Source organism: Pempheris klunzingeri, chromosome 7 (genome assembly GCF_042242105.1).
Source record: "Pempheris klunzingeri isolate RE-2024b chromosome 7, fPemKlu1.hap1, whole genome shotgun sequence".
Classification (NCBI taxonomy): Eukaryota; Metazoa; Chordata; class Actinopteri; order Acropomatiformes; family Pempheridae; genus Pempheris; species Pempheris klunzingeri.
In genome coordinates, this window is record NC_092018.1 from 16,523,364 (window position 1) to 16,544,943 (window position 21,580).

At 42.7% G+C, this 21,580-nt stretch overlaps 1 protein-coding gene across 1 annotated transcript in view; it reads left to right on the forward strand.

Annotated features, from left to right (window-relative positions):
• Positions 1-21,580, forward strand: part of mctp1a (multiple C2 domains, transmembrane 1a) — a 131,204-nt gene that overhangs the window by 85,534 nt on the left and 24,090 nt on the right. The window contains exons 14-16 of the mRNA XM_070833397.1: positions 550-624; positions 2,973-3,092; positions 10,797-10,913. Of these exons, the coding sequence (XP_070689498.1) occupies positions 550-624; positions 2,973-3,092; positions 10,797-10,913 (312 nt within the window). The remainder of the gene's footprint in view (positions 1-549; positions 625-2,972; positions 3,093-10,796; positions 10,914-21,580) is intronic.

The following is a 21,580-nucleotide window of genomic DNA, read 5'->3' on the forward strand; positions in this document are numbered from 1 at the left end:
TTTCTTGATTCTCCTCCCTGATTTTTTATTTTTTATTTTTTTATATTTTGCCCCCCACCCCCCATTATCCTCTCTCTCCATCCCCCTCTCTTGTTCTCTCCAGCACCCCCCCCCCCTCCCCCTTCTATGCTGCTGTTGTCTTTATTCTGTTTGTGTCCCCCCCTCCTCGCTTCCATCTCATCCCTCGTCCCTTGTCCCTCGTCCTCGTTTTGGCTTTAATTATCGAAGACTCCCTCTCAACAGTCTTTGTTCGCCTATTCACCATCGCTGTGTGTGTCCTATAGCGGCCATCTTACAGCTTTCTCTCCTGCTCTCTCTAGCCTCTGACATGGGGCACGCTCTACGCATGTGCTGCCATGTCATATCAACACTCAATGTTTTGGAAAAACCTCTAATATAATCAAAATGTAGCAGCTTGCTAATTCATTCTCATCTTCTCTCTATTGTTACATTATTATTATTATTATTATTATAATATGAAATTGGTGTCATTACACTCTCACCGTTTGCCGTTTATGACGCTGTATGTGTGGTCACTCCATCCTCCAGGTGAAGGCTGGTCTCAGGACGTTGATTCCCATTGAGCAGAAGTATATCGAGGAGGAGCCCAGAGTGTCCAAACAGGTACATCAGCAGTCAACACTTATATTCTACTGCTCGGCCTCATTTTTATCTGCGTCCACCACTGTACCCTATATTCTGCCTAACTGTCTTAAGCAAAAGCAACAAGCCTGGAGAGTGGCATCTTGTAAACCACAACAACTGTGTGGGCAAGATACAACAGGATGATTGAAGGAGAAACAGCATTTCATTTTGTTTTTTTTCCTTGCCTCTCTCCCTACTCTCATCTCTCCCTCCCTCACATCCACTCTGAGTGGTGAATAGAAATGTCAAGCTGTCAGCTCTGGGGTGCATAAGTAGATTGGCCATCCTTATAGTTGGCCCTCTTTGCCACTGCCGCTTTGCACTTCATTGTCACGCCGCTCAGTGTGGCGGCACCACAAAGGGCTGAATAGTAGGGGCTGGCCCAGATCAGACATGTCATATGAGTGACCGTTTGGGCTCAGCAGTCAGTGCTGCGCCATGCACAGCCGAGCACAGCCCTGCCCAGCACAACACGCCACACACACCCGCTCCCATACCACCCTTTTGTCAGCCCTCCATCTATTTCCTGCTTTGCTCACTGTTTCCCGCTCTATGCTTTTCTCCCCAGTGCAGAATTCTTTTTTCATCTCCATTTCACCTCTGACTCATAGAGATGACCCATGTCAGCGTCTCGCAATGATGATGTCACTGGCTGCTTTGCAGGGATTGCCCTGTGAGGGCTCTTTTGTGTGGTAGCATCTCCCCTGCTGTTGCTTGCTGCTTAGTGTGCAGACACACACACACACACACACACACACACACACACAGAAAAGAAAAGAATAAATCATATAGGCTGCCTGCCAAACAAAACCATTTAATGGTAATTATGACATTTGACTGAATAAATGACTTTGCCACTTTTCAAGGGGTTTCAAGGAACAACTCAAGGCACTCTTTGAAATAATTCATGAAAAATGAAATATTCTTATCAAGCCAGTTATGGCAATAATGAGCCCAGAAGAGTACAGCATGTACATCAAGTGCATGCGCTGAGGAACGTGGAAATGGATGATTCACAGTCTTGCTGTCCTCGGGGTCTGTGTGTCCCCAGCAGGACACCGTACAGTCATCCTCAGTTTGGCAACAAAAAGCTTCACATAATTATACATAGAGAAGGAGGAAGCCTCCTCTCATCCAGCATCAAAGCAGCCAAGCCACCCCTAACCACATGCAAATCCACCCAGAAACACACAGACATACAGACAATAGACTTTACTGTAGTGCTACAGACATATACTGCACATACCCACAGTATCCACACACACACATGCAATTTTCCAAAGAGTAAAATAATGGCCTAGAATTTTTTGAACAGCGATCTGCAGAGACAGTTTGTCCTTTGGGAGCACTTTCTCCTGGTGGTGACCTGATTGGGTGGTTGGCGCTCTGCGCTGCTGTTATGCTATTCCCTGAATGGTTGGCGACCCGGGGGAGGACAGCAGTTAGCCAGTTCTCTCTCATATCTGGCCAAATGCAACGAGAACCCTCAGGGAGGAGAATCCAGGGACTGTGCTGGAAATTGTTATTATTGTACTTAACTTTATCACTACGAGAGTAGACGTAAAGAAACATTGTGAGTCAGCTCATCACACTTAAAGCGGCAGTTTGTCATATACTCTGATCCACATCCATATATAGCTATCTAAAGTAGGAAAACGCACTGAAGTCCTCATGGTGTCCTCAGTCCTGTTACGTTGTTGAATATTGAAGCCAAAGTGGGGTCAAAGCTGCAAATCTTAAGTTGTAAAACTTAATGCTCCAGTTAACTTTACAAAGTGACAGCAGAATGAGACACTGCAGGGTTTGAACCTTCCACATTGAGATTTACTGCGCATGTATATCATTTTAAGTAAGCTTCTAATTATATGGTGTAAGGTATTTACTAAATATTACTAAATTGTGATGAATTCACACCTCAACTGAACATAAATTGACCTCTTAAATAGTATGTCTATATCAGAGATGGGCTGCAATAACTGTGCTAATGGCTGCAGACAGATGGTTTCACTCCTGTTTACATTTTCTTTTAGTTAGACTTTCCAAACAGTATATATGTGCAGCTAATGTGGTGAAGTCACAAAACCCCAATAGTTTTTAGGTTTCTTCCAATTGTGCTCAGCTACCTGTCACACAAAGTCTCATCCGTTGTCCACATATTCACTGTACAGCATGTCATTGTACTGTGACCTGTACTGTACTTTACTATGGAGTGTTACTGTATATCATGTATATAACACCATACTGTTTTCTTTGCTACACCACATTTTTTACCTTAATCGTTCGCTTGTTTTAAACATGAACTTGCTTTATCTTTGTCTCCTTTGCAGCTGCTATTGCGCAACTTCAACAGAGTTAGACGCTGCATCATGTTCCTGATCAACACAGGCTGCTACATCAACAGCTGCTTCGAATGGGACTCTCCTCAGAGGAGCATCTGTGCTTTTGTGGTACGTAGAAGTGCACTTACATATACAGTACCATAACTTGCAGCATATCGCATAGAAATTTGCACATTTATCGGACAAGAAGAACCGAAATGCGACCTAATTACCTCACGCTTTTGAAATTAAACATAGCCCAGTCACAGAGATGGATCAGTACTATTCTATAATAGTCGTATATATTACTGATTACACTTTTTATGTCAGCTAACAAATGCACACACACCATAGCAGAGCATCATGTTCACAGAGGCTGTAGGACCATTTCTGCTAACAAAGTATGGATCCTTCACTGGTAATTGCTCACTCAAATACAAGAGATTGTTGATGTCTCAAGTATAGTTAAGTACATTACCACACTGTAACTTCCTCTACAGACTGTCGTGATATGATAGTCTCGATTAAATCCCTTTTCTGGCTTTGTATTTAATGTGCAAGCACACATGGTATAGACATGACAAGTGGCTGTTTTGACACTCAGTTGCTGGGAATGAGTGGAGAATTGATGTTGAAGCTTAAACACTATTTTAAATGAGACCCTCAGACATCCAAATACTTAGAAAATGCAGCAACAATCTGTTCAAGTGTGACAAGCTGTTCTTGCAGACAGTGGAAATGGCAGCGTCTTTCTCTCTTCCTTCAGCCTCCTCTTCAAACCCCCCCCCCCATCCCTTGTCATCTGTGCCTGGTATTAAAAGGTGACGTGTAATTGGACAGCAGAGCTAGCAGTTAAAGACATTCTCCTGCAGGGCACTGAGTGTCTGCATGGAGGTTGCTACCCTAAAGATGACAGAGCAGGCATTTAATCCTGTCTGGTAGAGTGTCCTGACTTAAGCAGCCACAGGACAGGTGGACCCGCCCCACCCCAGTCCTTTACCATAGGGGCACTAAGTGTCTTCACAGCAGACATTAGGCATTTGGCTGTCTGACATCAGTTTCCTCTCTGCAGGGGCTGTGTGTGTGTGTGTGTGTGTTTGTACAGCAGGTCACAGTGTCATCACAAGACATGGGTCAGAGGAGACATAGTATTGATCAGTTAACATTTTCCCTGTGTGTGTACGAGTGCTCATGTGCGAGCCTGGCGTGTGCGTGTATGTTTGCATTTTCCCTCATGTAATGCTGAACTGGGCGCGAGCCCTCGTGTCTTATCTTTTAGAAATAAATGAAAATGTCAGACAAAAAAAATGTCAAGGAATTCACAGAAAACAAGGTCACTTCAGAATTGCCAATCTACATGGTGAATAGAGAGGGGAGGATGCAGCCTTGGATAGTGCAGCCCCCGTGTCAGCGCACACACACGTGCGCTTGCCTTGTATAGCTCTTCACCCTTTTTGAGAACACAGCGTATAGTACATCAATTTCTGAGTAACAGTGCAGACTATTCATATTCTCATTGTACTCACTTAAATTCAAAGTATTCAAATGACGATAAAGGATGTATCTAGGCCAAGGACGTAGCGTTTTATAGTTTATAGAAAGTCTGAAATTTAGGTGTCATTGTGCTTTTCCTCTCTAACCCCCCTCCTCTCGCTCTTTTGGGAGTCTGTTATTGTAGGAGTATGCACTTAGCTAAAAGCATCAGAGTATTTAGGGCCTGTGCTCTACACAGGTACTCCCTCCCTCCCTCCCCTCCCTTCCCTTCCATTTCTTCATCCCTCTCTCATTTCTCCCTCACTTTGAGAGGCCTCTTAATCACTTCGCTCATCTCTTTAAGTGGGTTTTTATGGGGGGCCATCTGGCCAAGGTGGTGCGTTCATGAAGGTGTACGGCTGTGTGTGATTATGGGCATGTGTGTTTGTTCACATGTGCACACGTGTGTTTCTTTCTGCCTGTCTTTCTAGACAGATGTTACACTTAACTTTCCAACGCGGCAGTAGCCACAGAGGCGGAGTTGTGGGCAATGCAACCTCTAAACTTACAAATGTGTATACTTCTTAACTGCTAAGTAAGCCTGAGGGGGGGGGAAGCAAGTGTTTTCATAGATTTGTGGGATTTTGTGAATGCAATATTACATCAAAATGCAGTTGTCATACTGTGTCACTTCACAACATTTCCTCCATAAAAGCGCTCAAATTTTTCTTCATGGTCCCTTACTCTCCTTCTGCCCAATTCTGCAATGCCAGCCGCATGTACACATCGCCCATTAGTGCCAGCTGTGATTAGTGTGTATGTTGTGTGTGTTTTGTGTGCATGTGAGAGAAAGAGAGATATCGCATAGTCTAACGTGCAGTCTTTCTCTCTCACACCCACACTGCTGTCACCCACCCATCCCGACAGTGAATCAGCCACCGTGGCAGCTTTGCCTGAGGCGTTGGCACAATGGACGGGACTGGAGTTACCTCCTGTCCTGCATGATGGGTGGTGTCTGTGTGTGTCTGTGTGTGTCTGTGTGTGTGTGTGTGTGTGTGTGTGTGTGTGGGTGGGTCTTAGTGTCTCTGTCTCCCTGTCTCGGGGTTAAGCGTCTGCTTCCTCTCTCCACACCTGCAAGCTGAGTGTCTCTCCCCTCTATCCGTCCATCCATCCCTGTTCCTCTTTATCTCTCCCTCCCCTCCTCTCCCCTTGCTTTCCCTCCCAGAGAGTTGAGGCCATTGTGGGGCTGAGCGGTGTTGGGTTCTGTTCTCCTGCTGCTGCCAGCTCTCCCCACGGCCCCTGCAAGACAAGGCTGTTATTGCCCCAGGGACCGCAGGCCTCAGCAGCTCTTCCTCCAAACAAATTTGCTGTAACTTTATCTGCAATTGGGCCCTGAATTGGGAGCAAATAGAGGCAGCTTTGTGAAGCTTGGGGAAGGGCGAGGGCAGCGAGCTGGGGGTTGTTGGGGAGGCAGGGGAAATGATACCGGGCTCTTTTATGTCAGGCAAAGTAGGACTCTTATCAGGAAGAGAGCCCAGACAAGGGAGCTACTTCTAGAGGAAACTGGAGCACCTATCACCTGCTTTGCATTTAGATAAAAATTCACCCTGCTGAAATAAAAAAAGGGAAAAAAAGCAAAGACAGGTACAGAAGCAACTATTGGAGTGTGTGTGGGTGTGTACGTGTGTGTGTGTTTGCACATGTCTGGCTGGCAGTTTGATACACATACACACACACACACATTGCAAAGACGCCATAGCAGTCAGTGGTACACACCACTCCAGGTCTCTTTAAATTGCTCCTTTGACTCCTCTTCAAAGAACCTGTCTAACTTTTAAAAGTTTTAAAGTCGGGAGTTCGTCTTTGCCCACAGCAAGGGACAGCTTTGAAAGATATACTTTCACATTTTACTGCTCTCCTGATTTGCAAAATGAATGATAGTTGAAATATAGTGGCATGACTAACAGAGAATACCAAGTCAGAGTTTAATCACCAAAGATAGAGACTCAACAGAAAATGTGTGAAGCCTTTTGTTGAGAAGTCGGGAATACAGCGTCCTTACTGTGGGATGGTGCCAGTGTGCAGTTTCAGCACTGTGGCCATAAAATGGTGACTTTATTTTAATTTTCCATGTTATTACAAAATGACCGGCGTTGACTCTTTGGCTCCAGTCATTCGGGCTGCCTTTTTATCGGATGAACAGCATTAATTGTGCTCTAGGTTGATATTCTGCAGGAGTACAGCAGGGGGCAGTCTAGCACCACTGAATGATGGTTAGGTCCGGTCACAAGCAGGACACAGTCTCCCTCCCTCTCTCGTTCCCTCGAACTTAACAGGACTTTCTAGTCGCTATCTGGCAACACTTAGTGCCAGCATTGAAATCGATGTAAGAGAGATAAAGGGGAACTCTGAAATCCAAACTTCAGTTTCACTCCACTGAGACAGAGCAGGGGAAAAGTTAGCCTGGTGTGTGGTTAATGTAAGCCAAAGTACTGAATATTACCCTCCCACAGTGCCGCGGCTCAGAGCCGTAAGGACGCGGGTTGTGTTTTGAAACAAATAATGTAAGATACCACTCTCAATGTGCTACACTGAGTGCTTGAATAAATCATTTTGACTGGTCTGTTTTGTTAACATTTTTAATATATCTTCTTGTGTTCAGGGGGTTTCTTAATATTAAAAGAAAGCATCAAAGATTATAACTGTAATGAAATGCAACTACAGAGACATGTCAAAATAATTTAGTTTGCTGATGTTGCGTATTGGTATTTTACCCAAAAAAAATTACAAATTATACTGCCATGGTTTTACTTTGTTCATGCTTGTGATTGTCTATTTTAATTATACATCTCATTTGAATTTCAGCTCGTGCTTAGATGTGAAGTTCGCCCAGTTCAAATGTAGCCTTTTAACTGTATTTGAAATGGTTTAGCAGATTTGACAGTAAAAGAAAAAATATTTTACTTCGTTTTATGACAGGTAAATAGTTTTTCTCCCTCCAAATTTCACTGAAGACTTGTTGAAGCACAAATGATTTTAAAAGAAATAATGATAAAGTTTTATGAAAAAATAGATTTGCTGGTTAAAGGTAAATTGCTGCCACTAGTTTTGGTGACAAAATCAAATTTCCACCAGAGAAGAAATAAGAGAGTGATTGTATATCTCCCAGTTTTGTTTTTGTAACAAATAAAAGTTACATATTTATGTACACGTTCCCAAGACTACATAAGAGAATTTACATAACTTGAATAATATAACCCATATACAGGGGAGACAAACACACTGACTATGTTTACACGAATATATTTACATTACTACACAGGTAAGAATTCAGCAGTATTAAACACAAAAAGTGGAGTATGGTGAGCTTCCCTGCGTGTTCAGATATTGACAATGAACCGTCACCGACCACTACATAATGTGTCTCTGACCACAGTCATCTACAAATTATCCCCGTAGACTACATCTGGAGCTGCATTTAGCATTTTCCCCGTCTTTTCTCCCTTCAATCCAGCATGTTTTCATCGTTTTTTTTCTTTTTCCTCCGCCTCTCTCTGGTCACTGACATCCACAGCAGGCTCCTTCCCACTCCCTCTTCCCCAGGCGAAGAGCCTGCTATCTGCTGTAGCACGCAATGGGGGGTGCCTGTGATCGCCCAGTCCTGGTGGAAAGGTCCAGGCACTGCAGGGCCCCTATTACCCAGCCGGGGGGCACGGAGACGGGGCAGGGCCGGCCACTGCTGAGCCTGGGTGTCCGGTTCCTCTAGCTGCCAGTCAAAACTTCGCCCTCAGCTACTATAACCAAATGGAGGAGGAATGAAGGGGGACGACAGGTTAAAAAACCTCAGGCAAATGGAGAAGAAAGCAGGATTTAAAAAAAAAACAACAACATAAAAGAAGGTTTTAAGGTTTCATATAAACATCAGGACAGTGAGGAGCAATTAATTTGTCTGTTGTATGATAACGATACCATGAGCGATTAGAGAATCAGACACTAAAGATATTTACAGAGCAATGTATGCCTGCTGTACAGTATATTTATAGCAGAGTATTTGAAAGGAGCGCTGTGTGTGTGTCTAATGAAGATGTTTGTAAGTGTGCTGTTATTTATAGCTCCTACCAGAATAGGTTTAAAACAAGTGAGCTCCTTTTGTTTGTTCGACTGAAGTCATGTTTCTGCACCTTTATTGCACATTGTTTAGTTAGATTATTCCACTGTTTATCTTTGTTACAGATCATACAGATTTGTAAATTGTAATAAGTTGTAGAAAGATGGATAATGTTAGAATGGTTACATTTCATGGAGAAAATGTGTGTTAGCTCGTATTGTTGTGTCTGTCTGTATGTGGGTTTCTGTTGCTGAGCTTACTCGGTCCTAACAGCTTTTTATGATGTATGAAGGGAAATGGTTGTGTTGCTTATTAGTATACAAATATGAATTATTGAATAGTTTTTTTCCAATTCTCTTGCATAGCTGTATCAGAGAAAGACTCTTTGTATGTGAGAAAGTGAAGTTGAGCGTGAGAGAGACGGGGAAAGCTTTCGATCCTTTTGGGAGATTTGGTTGTTGCACCAAGGCCATTCAGGTTTATTTGAAAAAGACATTTTGCTGTGAGCATTATGCAGATACACTGGACATATCTAATGTTTATTTTATACGCCTTTTTGCTTTGTATACTGTCTGTTAGTAAATTTTACATGAAGTTATAGTTCTGTTCAAAAGTTTGGACATGAGTCTTTCAAACTTTTCTACATCAGAAGGGGAAAAGTTGAGTAATTGTAATTATTTTGTTGTATTACTATTGTGAAGGCTTGTTTGCATTGATTTTCAGACGTGTGTGTGTGTGTGTGTGTGTGTGTGTGTGTGTGCGTGAAAGGAAAATTGGATACCGGCGGCACAGTATGTGTGCAGTTTAGTGTCCAACTGACTCTGACAGTAACAGCAGCCCTGCGTATGCATTCTTGAGGGGCTGTTGAACCTCATATTCACATTAACCTTAGACTGTAAACACAATGGAGAGCTTGATTTTCATTCTCCCCTCTCTCTCTAACTGCCTCCCCCTTTTTCCACACACACAGAAATAAAACAGTTTGATTGTTGATTATTAAGCTCTCTCTCTTGTTGATGTTGTTCAGCCAAACAGGATAGATCATAATTGGTACACAGACCAATAAATCTGCTTTATACAGTAATAGTCTCAATTTCACCACTCTTAAAAGTTTCCTATCAAAAAGATTGTTAAACATGGATGGATTTCCATACAGAAAGTAATTAATTTCAAATCGTCTTTGCTCATATTTGAAATAATGGATTTCTTGTACTTGAATTTGCTAAATATGTTTAGCTAGAAAAGATTATGTATTAGGCATGGTTTGCATTTCCACCAATTGCTGTAATTGCTGCTGAGGTTTTATCAATCATGAAAAATCTCTGTATACTTATACATGAAATTATTAGAAAAGATAAATATTATTTTGTTATATTTGCCTCTGACAGATTTTATTCCCACACAATATCCCCTTTCTAAACTAAGCTAAACTTTTTTTAAACAGTCGCCACAACGCTCTCTCACAATTGACACAATGCCGCTATAAAATAACAAGCTTCCATCATTAGCAATTTTACTTTCCCACATACATCCTCTCCCAACCACCGCAATAATCTGCTGTCAGAGGCTAAAGAGCCCTGCCAAAACCAGAATACAGGGTTTGAGGAAAGGTTAATTTTCAGATGGTACTTTTCTTGTTTGGTGATGAGAGGGGAGGTATAGAGGTTATGGTTTTGGCAGATGGGTGCAGAGAAGGTTAGAGATGGGCCATAAGATTCTTTTTGGGTAGCAGAGAAGGTATTGGGGCTTGGAGTGACAGGGTTAGGGACTGGGGGTGTGGGGTGTGTGAGGTCAGATGCAGGGGTTTTGGGGTTGAGTATGGAAGGGTCAGCTTTGACGTGCTGCGGCTGAAAACGGTACATGACCTCAGCCTCTGGGATGATTGGCAAGGAGGAAAGAGGCTCTGACGGCTCATACTCATCCTCTTCATCATCCTCCTCCTCAGTTGAAGGCCCAGAAAGCCTTCAGGGTCAGGGTGTTGAACCCAGGCTCACCGACACCAGGCCTGTACTTTTGTTGAAACGCAGTCTTATTTTTACGCTTTGTTCCGTGGTGGTTATGATTCTGCATATGAATGTGTTTGAATGTGTCATTTCTAATCGCACATATGGTCGGCGTACGTTCTCAGGAGTTTGCGTCATGAGGGTCAATATGGGGTCTCGAATGTATACATTGTTAGCACACACTGTTCTTACTTTTTTTTGTTCTCACTTTTCTTTGACTGATGGTTTTGTCTTTTTCTCTCACTTCAGCTTTTTGTCATCGTCGTTTGGAACTTTGAACTCTATATGATTCCTCTGGCTTTGCTGCTGCCTTTGGCCTGGTACTACATTCTCATCGCATCGGGGAAGGACACCAGGCAAGATGTGGTATGAGTAACCTCATGGCTTCTTTCATTTCACTGTAAAAGCATGTTTCTACACACAATGTGGGGTTAAACCAAAGCACCACTGTTTCACAGAGACATTACGCTCTCTTTTTATTTATGACATTAGTTACATGTACTTTGCATTTAATTCATTTGATACTTGTGTTATATCTTATTACAAAACAAGACATATTTGTGCTGTAAAAATGTAACAGGCAATGATGTTCAGTATAGATGAACCGATAAGAGAGAAAGCAGCATACATTATAGACGAACAACAAGATGAGCATAATACAAACTGATTTAAAATATACCTTTTGATTAAATTAGAATAACAAACTTTGAGCAAAATTGGATTTTAATTTAAAAATATCTCCTTGCTGATTTTTTTTTCTTCTTTTAAATAAAAAAAAAAAACCTCCATCTGCCCCTTGAGGAGCTGCCTTCTCAGTGCAATCTCACATTTCTCACTTTGCCTTCTTTGAGGCAAAGAAAGGGAGAAATAATAGGCTGTCACCTTGAGCTACGTTACGCCACTTACCTGGTAGTATATTTATTTAATTCATTTATTTTTATCTCTTATACCAATTAAATGATGTCAAAGCAATGTCATGGAGAAACAGACATGTTTTAATCATGGCCAGGCACATTTGGAGAGTAGAGAGTAAAAACGAGAGAGAGAGCTGGACTATGGAGTGAGCGTGAACAATGAAGTGATTAATTTTAATAAGTGCCTTTTTCCAAGACTCAGTTGGAAATAACCAGTTAACAGAACTCAGATTTTTTTGCAGTCTCTTGCCTTCCATATGTGTATATTTATCTCTTCATAAGGATTCTTTGGGTTAGATCGGATTGGATTTGGAAGACATATTAAATTCAGTCATTATATCGAACCAAATCTCATTGCTGTGTGTCATTGAAATGTTTCTCATAAGAATGGAATTAGATGTGAAATGTACATAAGTTACAACACAGATTTATCACAGCTAAGCCTCTGTATTCATAAGCCTCTATTTCCATATTTATTCATTCAAAAAAATCGACAATGAAATAAGCAAAAGACCCTGTGAGATAAAGCCGTCTGTTGCTAGACAGTAACTTGGTGGTTGGACAGTAGGTTGTGGTATATATTTAATTTAGGGTATTTAAAGTTTATATAGTCAGTTAAGTCAAGAATTAAAGATTTGTTATTTCAAATAGGTTTACTCACAAAACAAAACACTGAATTTGTGAATGACACAGACTTAAATTGCAGAGGATATTTTTCTTCGCCTGTAGATGGCGACATTGCTTGACAAAAAAAAAAAATCACACAAGCCTAAAGACAAAACCTGGCATGATGATTGTCCCCCCACCTGCTGCTTGTATTTATCCAGACCAAATGATATTCTTTTCCCATGCACTTCCCAATTAAAATGAGGCAACAAAGGTTACATATTCTCGTAATGTGCCACTCACTTCACATACGAGTAAGTACACGTAACTCCTACTTCATGCAGAATTGCTTTTCTGTGTTCCTTGAAAGGGACTATTGTGTCTCAAGTACCTCAGGAATTGCTTGATTGATACTCTACTCATATGGCAAGAGCCTTTTAGTACTACGATACTATTCTGCTCTGTTCTACAAAGTTGTCCGATGCTCAGAGACAAGAGGAGATATGGACGCTTATTACTGTATTGATAAAGGATCTTTTTTAATACCTGACACTGTCTTAGTAGGCTCTTACCTACACACTAAGACCAGGAATCTGGACTGCAGATTTGACTGTAACTTTGGTTCATTATGATGGAAGCAGTGCCAGTTAGAGCCTTTGCTGCCAGCTATAGCCCACAGTATTTGCTTTTTCATTTCAGTTTAACTTCTTGTACCCCCTATTGTAGCAAGGCATTTTGGATTTCATTTTTGGCTTTGAAGGTTGCTTCAGTATCATGATCTACAGAATGTGGTTTGAGGTTGGTATATTCAAAGGACTTATCTGCTTGGGACACTGTGCTGAATTGATCACCAAGGCCAGAAATGTTTTGTAGGTATGAGAACACTGTGGCAAAGTGTCATATCTGACCTTCTTCCAATTAAGTGTCTCCTCTCTCTAACATGAGCACAATCAGCAAAGGCTTTAAGTGAGTGTGTTGTAAACTTCTTCCAGTTCAAATGTCTTTATGTGTGGTTTGGAGTGCCAGTGCTGGTATTGGCTACTGAGGGGTATGTAGAGAAGAGGTTCAGCTGGTGATGCGGCAAATACACAGTGCAAGAGAATGGGATAGCAGTTGCATATGTGTTGTATAGGCTAATAAGTGAATGTGCAGGTGTGTGCATGATGCATGAACACTGTATATTGTGTGTGTTAAGACGGTACTGTTCTGCTGTCTGCCGTAGTCTGGTATTTCAAGTTACAGCTCATGCAAACACACACGCATACATTTCATGTGTGAGTCAGTCCAGGTGTGTGCTTGTGTGGTACGTCCATGTGTGTGGGGAAAATACAGCATGTGTACATAGAGATAAAAGTTATCTGTTTGCGCCTGTGTGGAAAAATATGTGTGTATATTTCTATCTACTGCATATGTGCAAGTACGCATACATGGGTGTGCATATGCATGAGTGTGTGCAGACATTCTTCGCAACATTATATCCAATGAAAGTGGGATTAATTGTCAAAGATTAGCACCATTAATGCTCCTTTTCTTGCCGCTGTGACAGTTGTGCTGAACGGTAAAGAACAGCACGGCTGACACAAAGAAGATTCTCTGACAATCATCGCCTCTCTTGTCTCGGCATTGCCGTCTTACTGCCTCAGGATTTGTGGACATGCCTTTTTCAGTCGTTATTTTACTATCTTGAGTCAAATTTGAATGCATACAAAAAAAGTAGCGTGGTGTAAGCATTCATTACTTTCAGGCATTTGTGTTTAGAAATGCTTTACATACAACACACACACACACACACACACACACACAATCAGACACAAGTATCCCCCGAGTCCTGTCCCTGTTTGTTTTCAGAGTTTCCCAATCTGTGGCGGTGCAGGGGGGAAGTGGGTACAGCAGGAGCATACAGTATCTGCGTTCTTTGCTTCCTCTCCCAGTCTCCTGGATTCTGCTTCCAAGTCTTTATCAAGCTGAAGTCATGGACGACTCACTGTTTCCCTCTCACACTTGGCAGAGAAGAGAAAAGAATAGAAACGAAAACAAGGGAAAAAGGCTTGCTAATTACTTTAAACAACACACCAAATTAAAGCATTGTGCTGAGCTGAGCAAGGGTCAGCATCCGGAGCGCTGCGGTTTTCCAGCAGTCTGGGGTGAGGGTAATGCCAAAGGAATCTCTGCTGAACTCACTCTGAAGGGTGAGAGAGAGAGAGAGAGAGGGAGAGAGAGAGCGAGAGAGGGTAAAGAGAGAAGAAAGAAAGCAAAAAAAAAAAAGCACGCACTTGAGTACAGACTTCCTAATGAACTGAAGGACCTTGCTTTGTCTGATGGGTTCAATGTGAGGACCCTTCTCTGATTTTACACCACAACCACAGTCCATAGTCCTGTCGATAGCAAATAAACAAACACAGTGTTCTCTACACGCTGTAATTCACCACTCAGGGTCACTGAATGTTGTGTGGTTACATGCTGCTTTGCAAACAGATCCCGGATCAGCCCTCCTTACCCTCGCCCCAACCTTGACCAGTACCTGCTAAGCAATCGCAGCGTCCTCAGAACAGCGATTAAAGGAGGCAATGCACAAGCAAGGTCGGCGACCTCGTCTCTTATCATGTAGCACTCTGACCTGTGAACCCTGATTCTTCAGCACTGTTAGCTGACCTGTGTGTCATGCTGTAACATGCTCACCAAAACAAACAACCAAAGAAGAGGACCTTCTATGCTTTTGAATATATGAATAGTACGATACTTCTTTCACTTTGGCATTCAAAGCTGATAATACACTCTCAACAAAGGCCCGTCCTGTTTTTCTGCATTTGTGTGGAGTCTCCTATTGTTGGGAGGTGGAGGAGTACTTTTAATGACATGACCCTCTCCTCTCCATCTCTATCTTGTTTTGAAACCTGGAACAGTGTGGGGCTTAGATCCATCCCAAGCCTGTTGCAAAGGAAGCTGCTAGTAGGCTGGGCTCGGTCAACCAGAGGACAGGCAGCTTTGCTGGGAGAGGAAAAAGGCTGCAAGGCGTGTGTGCACGTGCGTGTGCATCTTTTCATAGCAGTCTGTCGTACTCATGTGTGTGCCTGCTTGCATGAGTGTATATGATGTGCGTTGAGATTAAGGAGCAGGGACACATCCCAATAGAAATCCTTCCTTGCTTTTCTGTTGGCCCAGAAAGGCCCTTACCAGATGTTATGAAGGTGTTAATTTTCAGTGCAGGCTGTCGTAGAGGGCACATACGGAACATGGTGATGTCTCTTTTTACCACAGGATGACGGGCAATTAGGCCTCGTGGCACTGGAGAACCATCCTCTTTATCCCATGCTTCAGACCATTACATAGATTCACCCACTGGATCCGCCAACCCATTACAGAAGAGAGACCTTAATGGCCTGAAGATACTTCACACTTACAGGCATGCCTCCAACGGCTAGATAAAGCTGGCTACTTTCAACCCCCTCCACACTCATAGAGTGTTACATAGAATTTCCATCAAAACAAATTTGAGTTTGAGCTCTTTGATGGAGCGTAGACATTCTTTAAAATGAAATTATTGACTATGATTTTATCCTAATGTAATTTTGTGTCCATGTCCAAGTCCATGCCGTTCTATTTGTAGTGGTTTAATCTTTACTTTCCTGATTGTGAAGCACTGTGTGAGAGCAGTATCTTGTTCATTAGTGTAAAAATAATCTGGTTTATCTCCAAGACAGTAATAATGTCAGATTTTATTGGAACATTGTATCACTTTTGGAACAAGACTTTATTGCCATTTTTATCTATTCTATTTTCTCCCCGATTTTGCATCTCAAAAATGCTTTTATGCATCTCTAAACACACTGTGCCTTGACATCTGCCCTCATTAAGAGCCACGCACAACACAGATAGAGAAGTGTAAATATTAGGAATGCTGGGAGGAAAAGTGAAAATGCTGCCTATAGTACCTCAACTCCTCCAGAAAGTCACGCCTCCACTTTTTCCCCATGAAATTGCAACTCTGTAAAGACAAGGAGAAGGAGAAAAGGAGATGGAGTGGGAGCAGGAGACAGAAAAAGACAGAGAAGCATTCACAGAGATGGAGCGACAGAAAGACGGAGGAAGAGGAAAACACTGGTGGATGGCAGGCACTCCTCAGTGTGGAGTCAGACATGGCAGTTGGTGACAGGTGACAAAATCAAAAGGTCATGTCACTTTTAACTGGGAGCGCCTGTGCCCCACTGATTTCCCCCGTGCCGCCCCGGCATCAACGCACTCATCTCTGCTCCTCTCTGCTCCTCTCGCTGCCTCTCTGTCTCTGCTAAACTGGCAGATAGGATGGCAGGCTGGCAGGCAGAAAGACAGGCGACGGGCATAGTTTGAAGCGGGACGGGAGCATCGGGAGCATCAGGAATGCCACTGCAGAATCCTCCCAGCCTCCCTTTTCATCATGTTGTCTCTCTTTCTCTTCCTTTGCTTCCATTTGTCTAACTCCCTTCATCACACTGAACCTTTGTAACTGTCTGTGCTCTTTGCTAACAGCGTCTGCAGCTCAGGGTGTCTGCCTCAGTGCCTGTTGTTGTTGTTGTTTTGTCTATACAGTACACCCGCTGTAGCTGTTTGGAGTTTTTCAGTTTAAACCTTGAGCTTAAGCGTATAGATGTGAGTGCGTCTGTGTGCAATAGTTTTTACATCAAGTATGTACCAGCTCTAGCCCACTTTTCCACAACCGAGTATGAAAAACAATAAGACAGGGGAGCATCATCTGTCTGAGAAGGACAAACATCTTATCACTGAATTTACTGTATTTACTGACTATCTCAACAATGCTAGTGGAGCATGTGAAATCGTGATTTCCTCTGGATAGCTGCAGAATCTCTGACTAAACATACTTATTGATTTGTCAGCAAACAAGCAATGAGAAATGTACTTTGTGTTCGCGCTGCTCACATTACTATCCCGCGACTAAATCTTTTCCACTGCTCACAGATTTGGTGTTGCTTTCATGAATATGGAGCCGCCCTTCTCACCCCCACCCCCAGCCTCCAGCTCTGGTAGCACCCCAGCCTCACCCCTATCTAACCCCCTGCTGGGTGAGCCCTGGCTGGGGCAGTGCAGATGGAAGGGCCCCCCTCTGAGGGCCACGGCTCTGACAGCTTGTGAAGGGCCCGCGTGGGTCAGCCAGGCTCAGCCAGCAGCCCTTATCAGACGCACAGCCCTCCCCCAGTCTGCAGAAACTGTGGTGTAGGCAATATGCACACACACACACACACACACACACACACACACACACACATACACTCATGGACAGTGCATACCAAGTAGGGCCTTGAGATCCCCCAGCCAGCCAGTCGGCCAAACCTCAGCAGCTGGAGAGGTTAAAACCCCCTCACGTATCAAAGAGGAAGAGCAGCAGGAGGATGGAGGGAGGGAGGGATAGAGGAATAGGAGAAAAAAGGAAGAGAAAGTATATCTTCATGTTCGCCGGGATGTCTGCCTCGGCGTCAATTCCCCCTGCTGCTGTCATTGGGAAGGTTAGGAGGGGAGCTAGTGGAGAGAGGGGCAAGCATAGAGGCATTTCAGAGGAGGGGTGAAAATGATGTGGCTACTACTTCAGGTAGTAGATTTTTACTTTCCCTCTGTGGAGTGTGTGTGTGCGCTTGTTTCATTGATCCAGACAGCTTCTATTCTGTTTTTCTTCCATGAAAGTAGCATCCATCCACTCAAACTATTTTTGTTATTGTTCCTGACTTGTCAAGATGGGTGTATACTCTCCTTTATGCCTCCATACAGTGTAGCTATACAGCTATGGATAAGTATGTTAGTTAGCATTTCTTAATTCTAATGACTTCATTCTCAGAATACATTTTCCATATTTCTAAAGCAGGATATCACTGCCTGTGTCCTTCGCTGGAAACTTATTTGGCTCTTTTCACTTTACATCACTCGGGTAAGGTCTAAGTTCTAACAGGGTGAGCCATACTTTTAATCCTCCAACATTAAAGTCAGATTTAACTTTGTTCAAGCTAGAGGACTAGAGGGTTCACAACTGGGCATAAGGATTGATCAATTTTAAACTGAGGACACTGTGCTCCAGATATTCCACAGCTACAAATGCTACCTTGCTTTAAGTCAAGGGGCTTAAGATCACATTTACTGACATTTTACATTGACCATAACAATACAGAGCCATGAGACTATCCTGTAAACAAAAGGTTACTCTAGGAGTGTGCACTCTGTCTTTGAAAAGACATTAGGGGTGCTGTTGTGCTGTTGACGGTAGGCAAGAAGCTCCTTGTGGAAGCAAAAGGGGAATACACAAATTTTTATCTCTGCAATCAATAGAGTATTTTCCACCTGCTACACAGCTCTTGGAAAAACTTTTTTTTTTTCTTTTGCTATTCCCTCATACCACTCTTAGCTTTTTCATCGTATTTCAGTCAGTCTGTGCAGCGAGGGTTCACTCACACAGGAAAACATCATATCCAAACACTGTCCAGACTTTTCGTCCACCTTAGTTTCCTGTTGTTTGGTAGGTTTTAGTTAGCGCCATGCATTATAGCTGGCACAGAGCAACATCAAATGATAGAGAAAGATCTTGCTCTGTAGGGCTGAATGTAAATTTGTGCTGACATGAAAATGCAAAACATAAAAGTGCCAAGTCTGAACTTTCATAGCTGTGAAGTATCAGTCACCAAATAGAGCAAAGCGATACAGTCATGTAAAGATGCACGAATGAATTCCAGAACAAGAAGATACTACACCATCTCTATGATTTTGGTTTGGTTGCTTTTTTCCACTTAAGTTTAATGTACAGCAATTTGTCCTTCACAGACGGTGTTTTGCATTGATGGAAAATCAAGTAATAGAGAAAAACTTAAGAGTGATGTAGCAGAGCTTGTGCTGGGATCTGAACCAATGCAGCAGAAACTTAAGTCTGGCAAATCAGCTTTTTAGGTGTAAGCCATGAGGCCAAGCAGATGTATTCACACTTTTGCTGCTGTTTGAACTCTCAATGTCATTGTGCTCGCATCTATTCTTTGTGTGCATTCTATATTATCACCATCTTTGTATATATTTATGGGGCACAGTGTAATCTGTAAGAGTAGCCTGCATCATCCCTGTATCATTTGAATAGGTCTGAATATGTTAATCCCCACCTTAGTAGATATTGAATTGACTGGAGCAGCTCTGCAGGCAATGTGAGCTCTACACGATCCTGTCGACAGCAAGGCTTTGATGCTGCCGCGCTGTAATGATAGTAATTCAAACAACATGATAATGGGGGGATAAGCAGACAAATGATATCATACACCAAACAGGTCGTAGAAAGAATGAGACAAATAGAGAGAAAGGTACAGGGAGAGAAAGAAAGATGTTTGGAATTCATCGGCTGCACTGAGGTAATTTATATCCCCCCTTACTGAGGCAGTAGCTTCAGTGCACACATTTAGCCGTGGCAATCTTCAGGGCAGATGACATGTTCCATGTCTTTTTATTTATTAATTTTACACTGTGTCTCATTGCAGGAAACATGACTTCTCTCTGTAACCAGAGGCGATAGAGGAGAGAAAGCAGAGCGGAGAGCAGAGGGAGACAAACGACTCTATCATTCTCTCTGTCTCTCTAGGTCATGCTTCTCCAGCTAGCTCATGCTCATTCCCTTTGTTTAAAGTTTGGAGCGTGTGCCAGGCGTGCCCTAGTAAAGCCCCTGTGTGGAGGAATCCATTATGTTTGTATTTTGGCACGGGCGAAAGGATTTGGGAGGAACCATGATGACTTTATAAACAGTTATAGTTCATTTGTTTAGATATGCCAGAAGGCTTTCATTTTACAGTATCGCGTCTGCATCTTTTGCCTCGGCTGAGTGCAAGAATTCCCTCTCTGGTATCAAGCTTATTTGTCTAGACACTGATGGAGTCTGAGTGAACTGGGAATAACCAGTTGCTATACAGTCAGACAGTTAAAACCACGAGTGCCATGCATACATGCACAACACTTTGCCCTAGCGACTGTGAGCTATTGATAGAACACAGTCGCTATACAGCTATTGACATGCACACACACACACACACACACACACACACACACACACACACACACACACACACACACACACCGCACTATTGACTCTACCCTCTCAACTCTGCTGTTCTGAACTCCTCTTTGTTTGTGTGGGAAGCTGCATTTACATAAGAGGCTTATGTCAGCCGCCACATAGTTTCCCCCCTTACTCCAATGAAAAACAAAAAGGACAAAAGCTATTGTCTTGTTAAGTAATGATTTTTGGATTTCTCCAAACTAGTTTGTGCTGTTCTGGAGGTGGTTAGGGGGTTGTGGTGATGCTGAGGCTGGGCAAAGGTTTTTTGGGGGTTGGGGCTGGTAACTTAGTACAGCAGCGGGGGCAGATGAATGCTGAGATTGACAGCTGTAGGGCTTATGATATGGGTGTTTGTTTATGTAAATTGGGAGCAACAATATGACCCTGTAGCTTTGATGTGTGATTGACAGACAGAACGTGGATAAGCGATACAGCAGTGATCAGTGGTTTTTGGCTCAATGGCATCAGACGACTCACGTGAACTTGTGCTTGCTCACAAAAACACAGTCTGTAACAACTCCGTACTCTATCACTAAGCACTACACTGGTCCACACTGGTCTTTCCACATGTGCCAAGACATTTGCTTGCTTTTCACATACAAATAAAGGTATGAATGTAAAAAAAATCTAATACTGAATAGGAAAACCTACAACTTACAGTATACAGCATTGCTGAGTTGTAGAGTATATATATCCATATGTGCCTATGTGATAGTGGTTCTGTCTGTGTGCACATGAGTGTGTGTCTGTCATTTTTCCTTTGTGTTGTACAGTATGTATCATGGTATCTTGGGGCTTCAGAGCTACACCAGCTCCAGTTTCATCGGTTGTGGACCATTGAAGCACATAGTTGCTGTTCTTTGTGACTTGCTCTCTTTGCTGCAAGCTTTCTTCTTTCTTCTCTCATGAAGCGTCATTCTGTGAGAGAATGTGAAACGAAAGATAGATGAATGTATAGCAATAGGAAGGCTGACGGTAGAGGTGAGAGACAAGTGCAAAGGTTAAAGAGGCCAGAAGAGACCGAGCAGAATCAGAGGAAGAATTCCGCTGTCTCGTCTCACTGAATGGTGTAAGATTTCAGTGCTTTTGTGCAATGCGATTTGAGTGGATGAATAGATTTTAATCCTCAGCCCGTTAAAATTCAAAGCCAGAGCATTTGCTTACATTTCCAGAAGTGTCAACACATTCGAACAACAGAATGTTTCTAAAATTAAATTCTAATTCTAAACTATTCCGTGACATATTAGCACACACCAATCCGATAGTCGTGCTGTCTGCATGTTTTCAGTACTCATTAACAAACTCTTGCCAGACATAAGCATAACCAATCAGCTTTAGTATGCCTCTTTGGCTGTTCTGATGATGTTAACCCTGTGGTATCTAATGTTTATCTGTTCTATAGCGGTTGCATAAACGTTTTTATTTCTCTTTCTCTTTTTTTCTCTTCT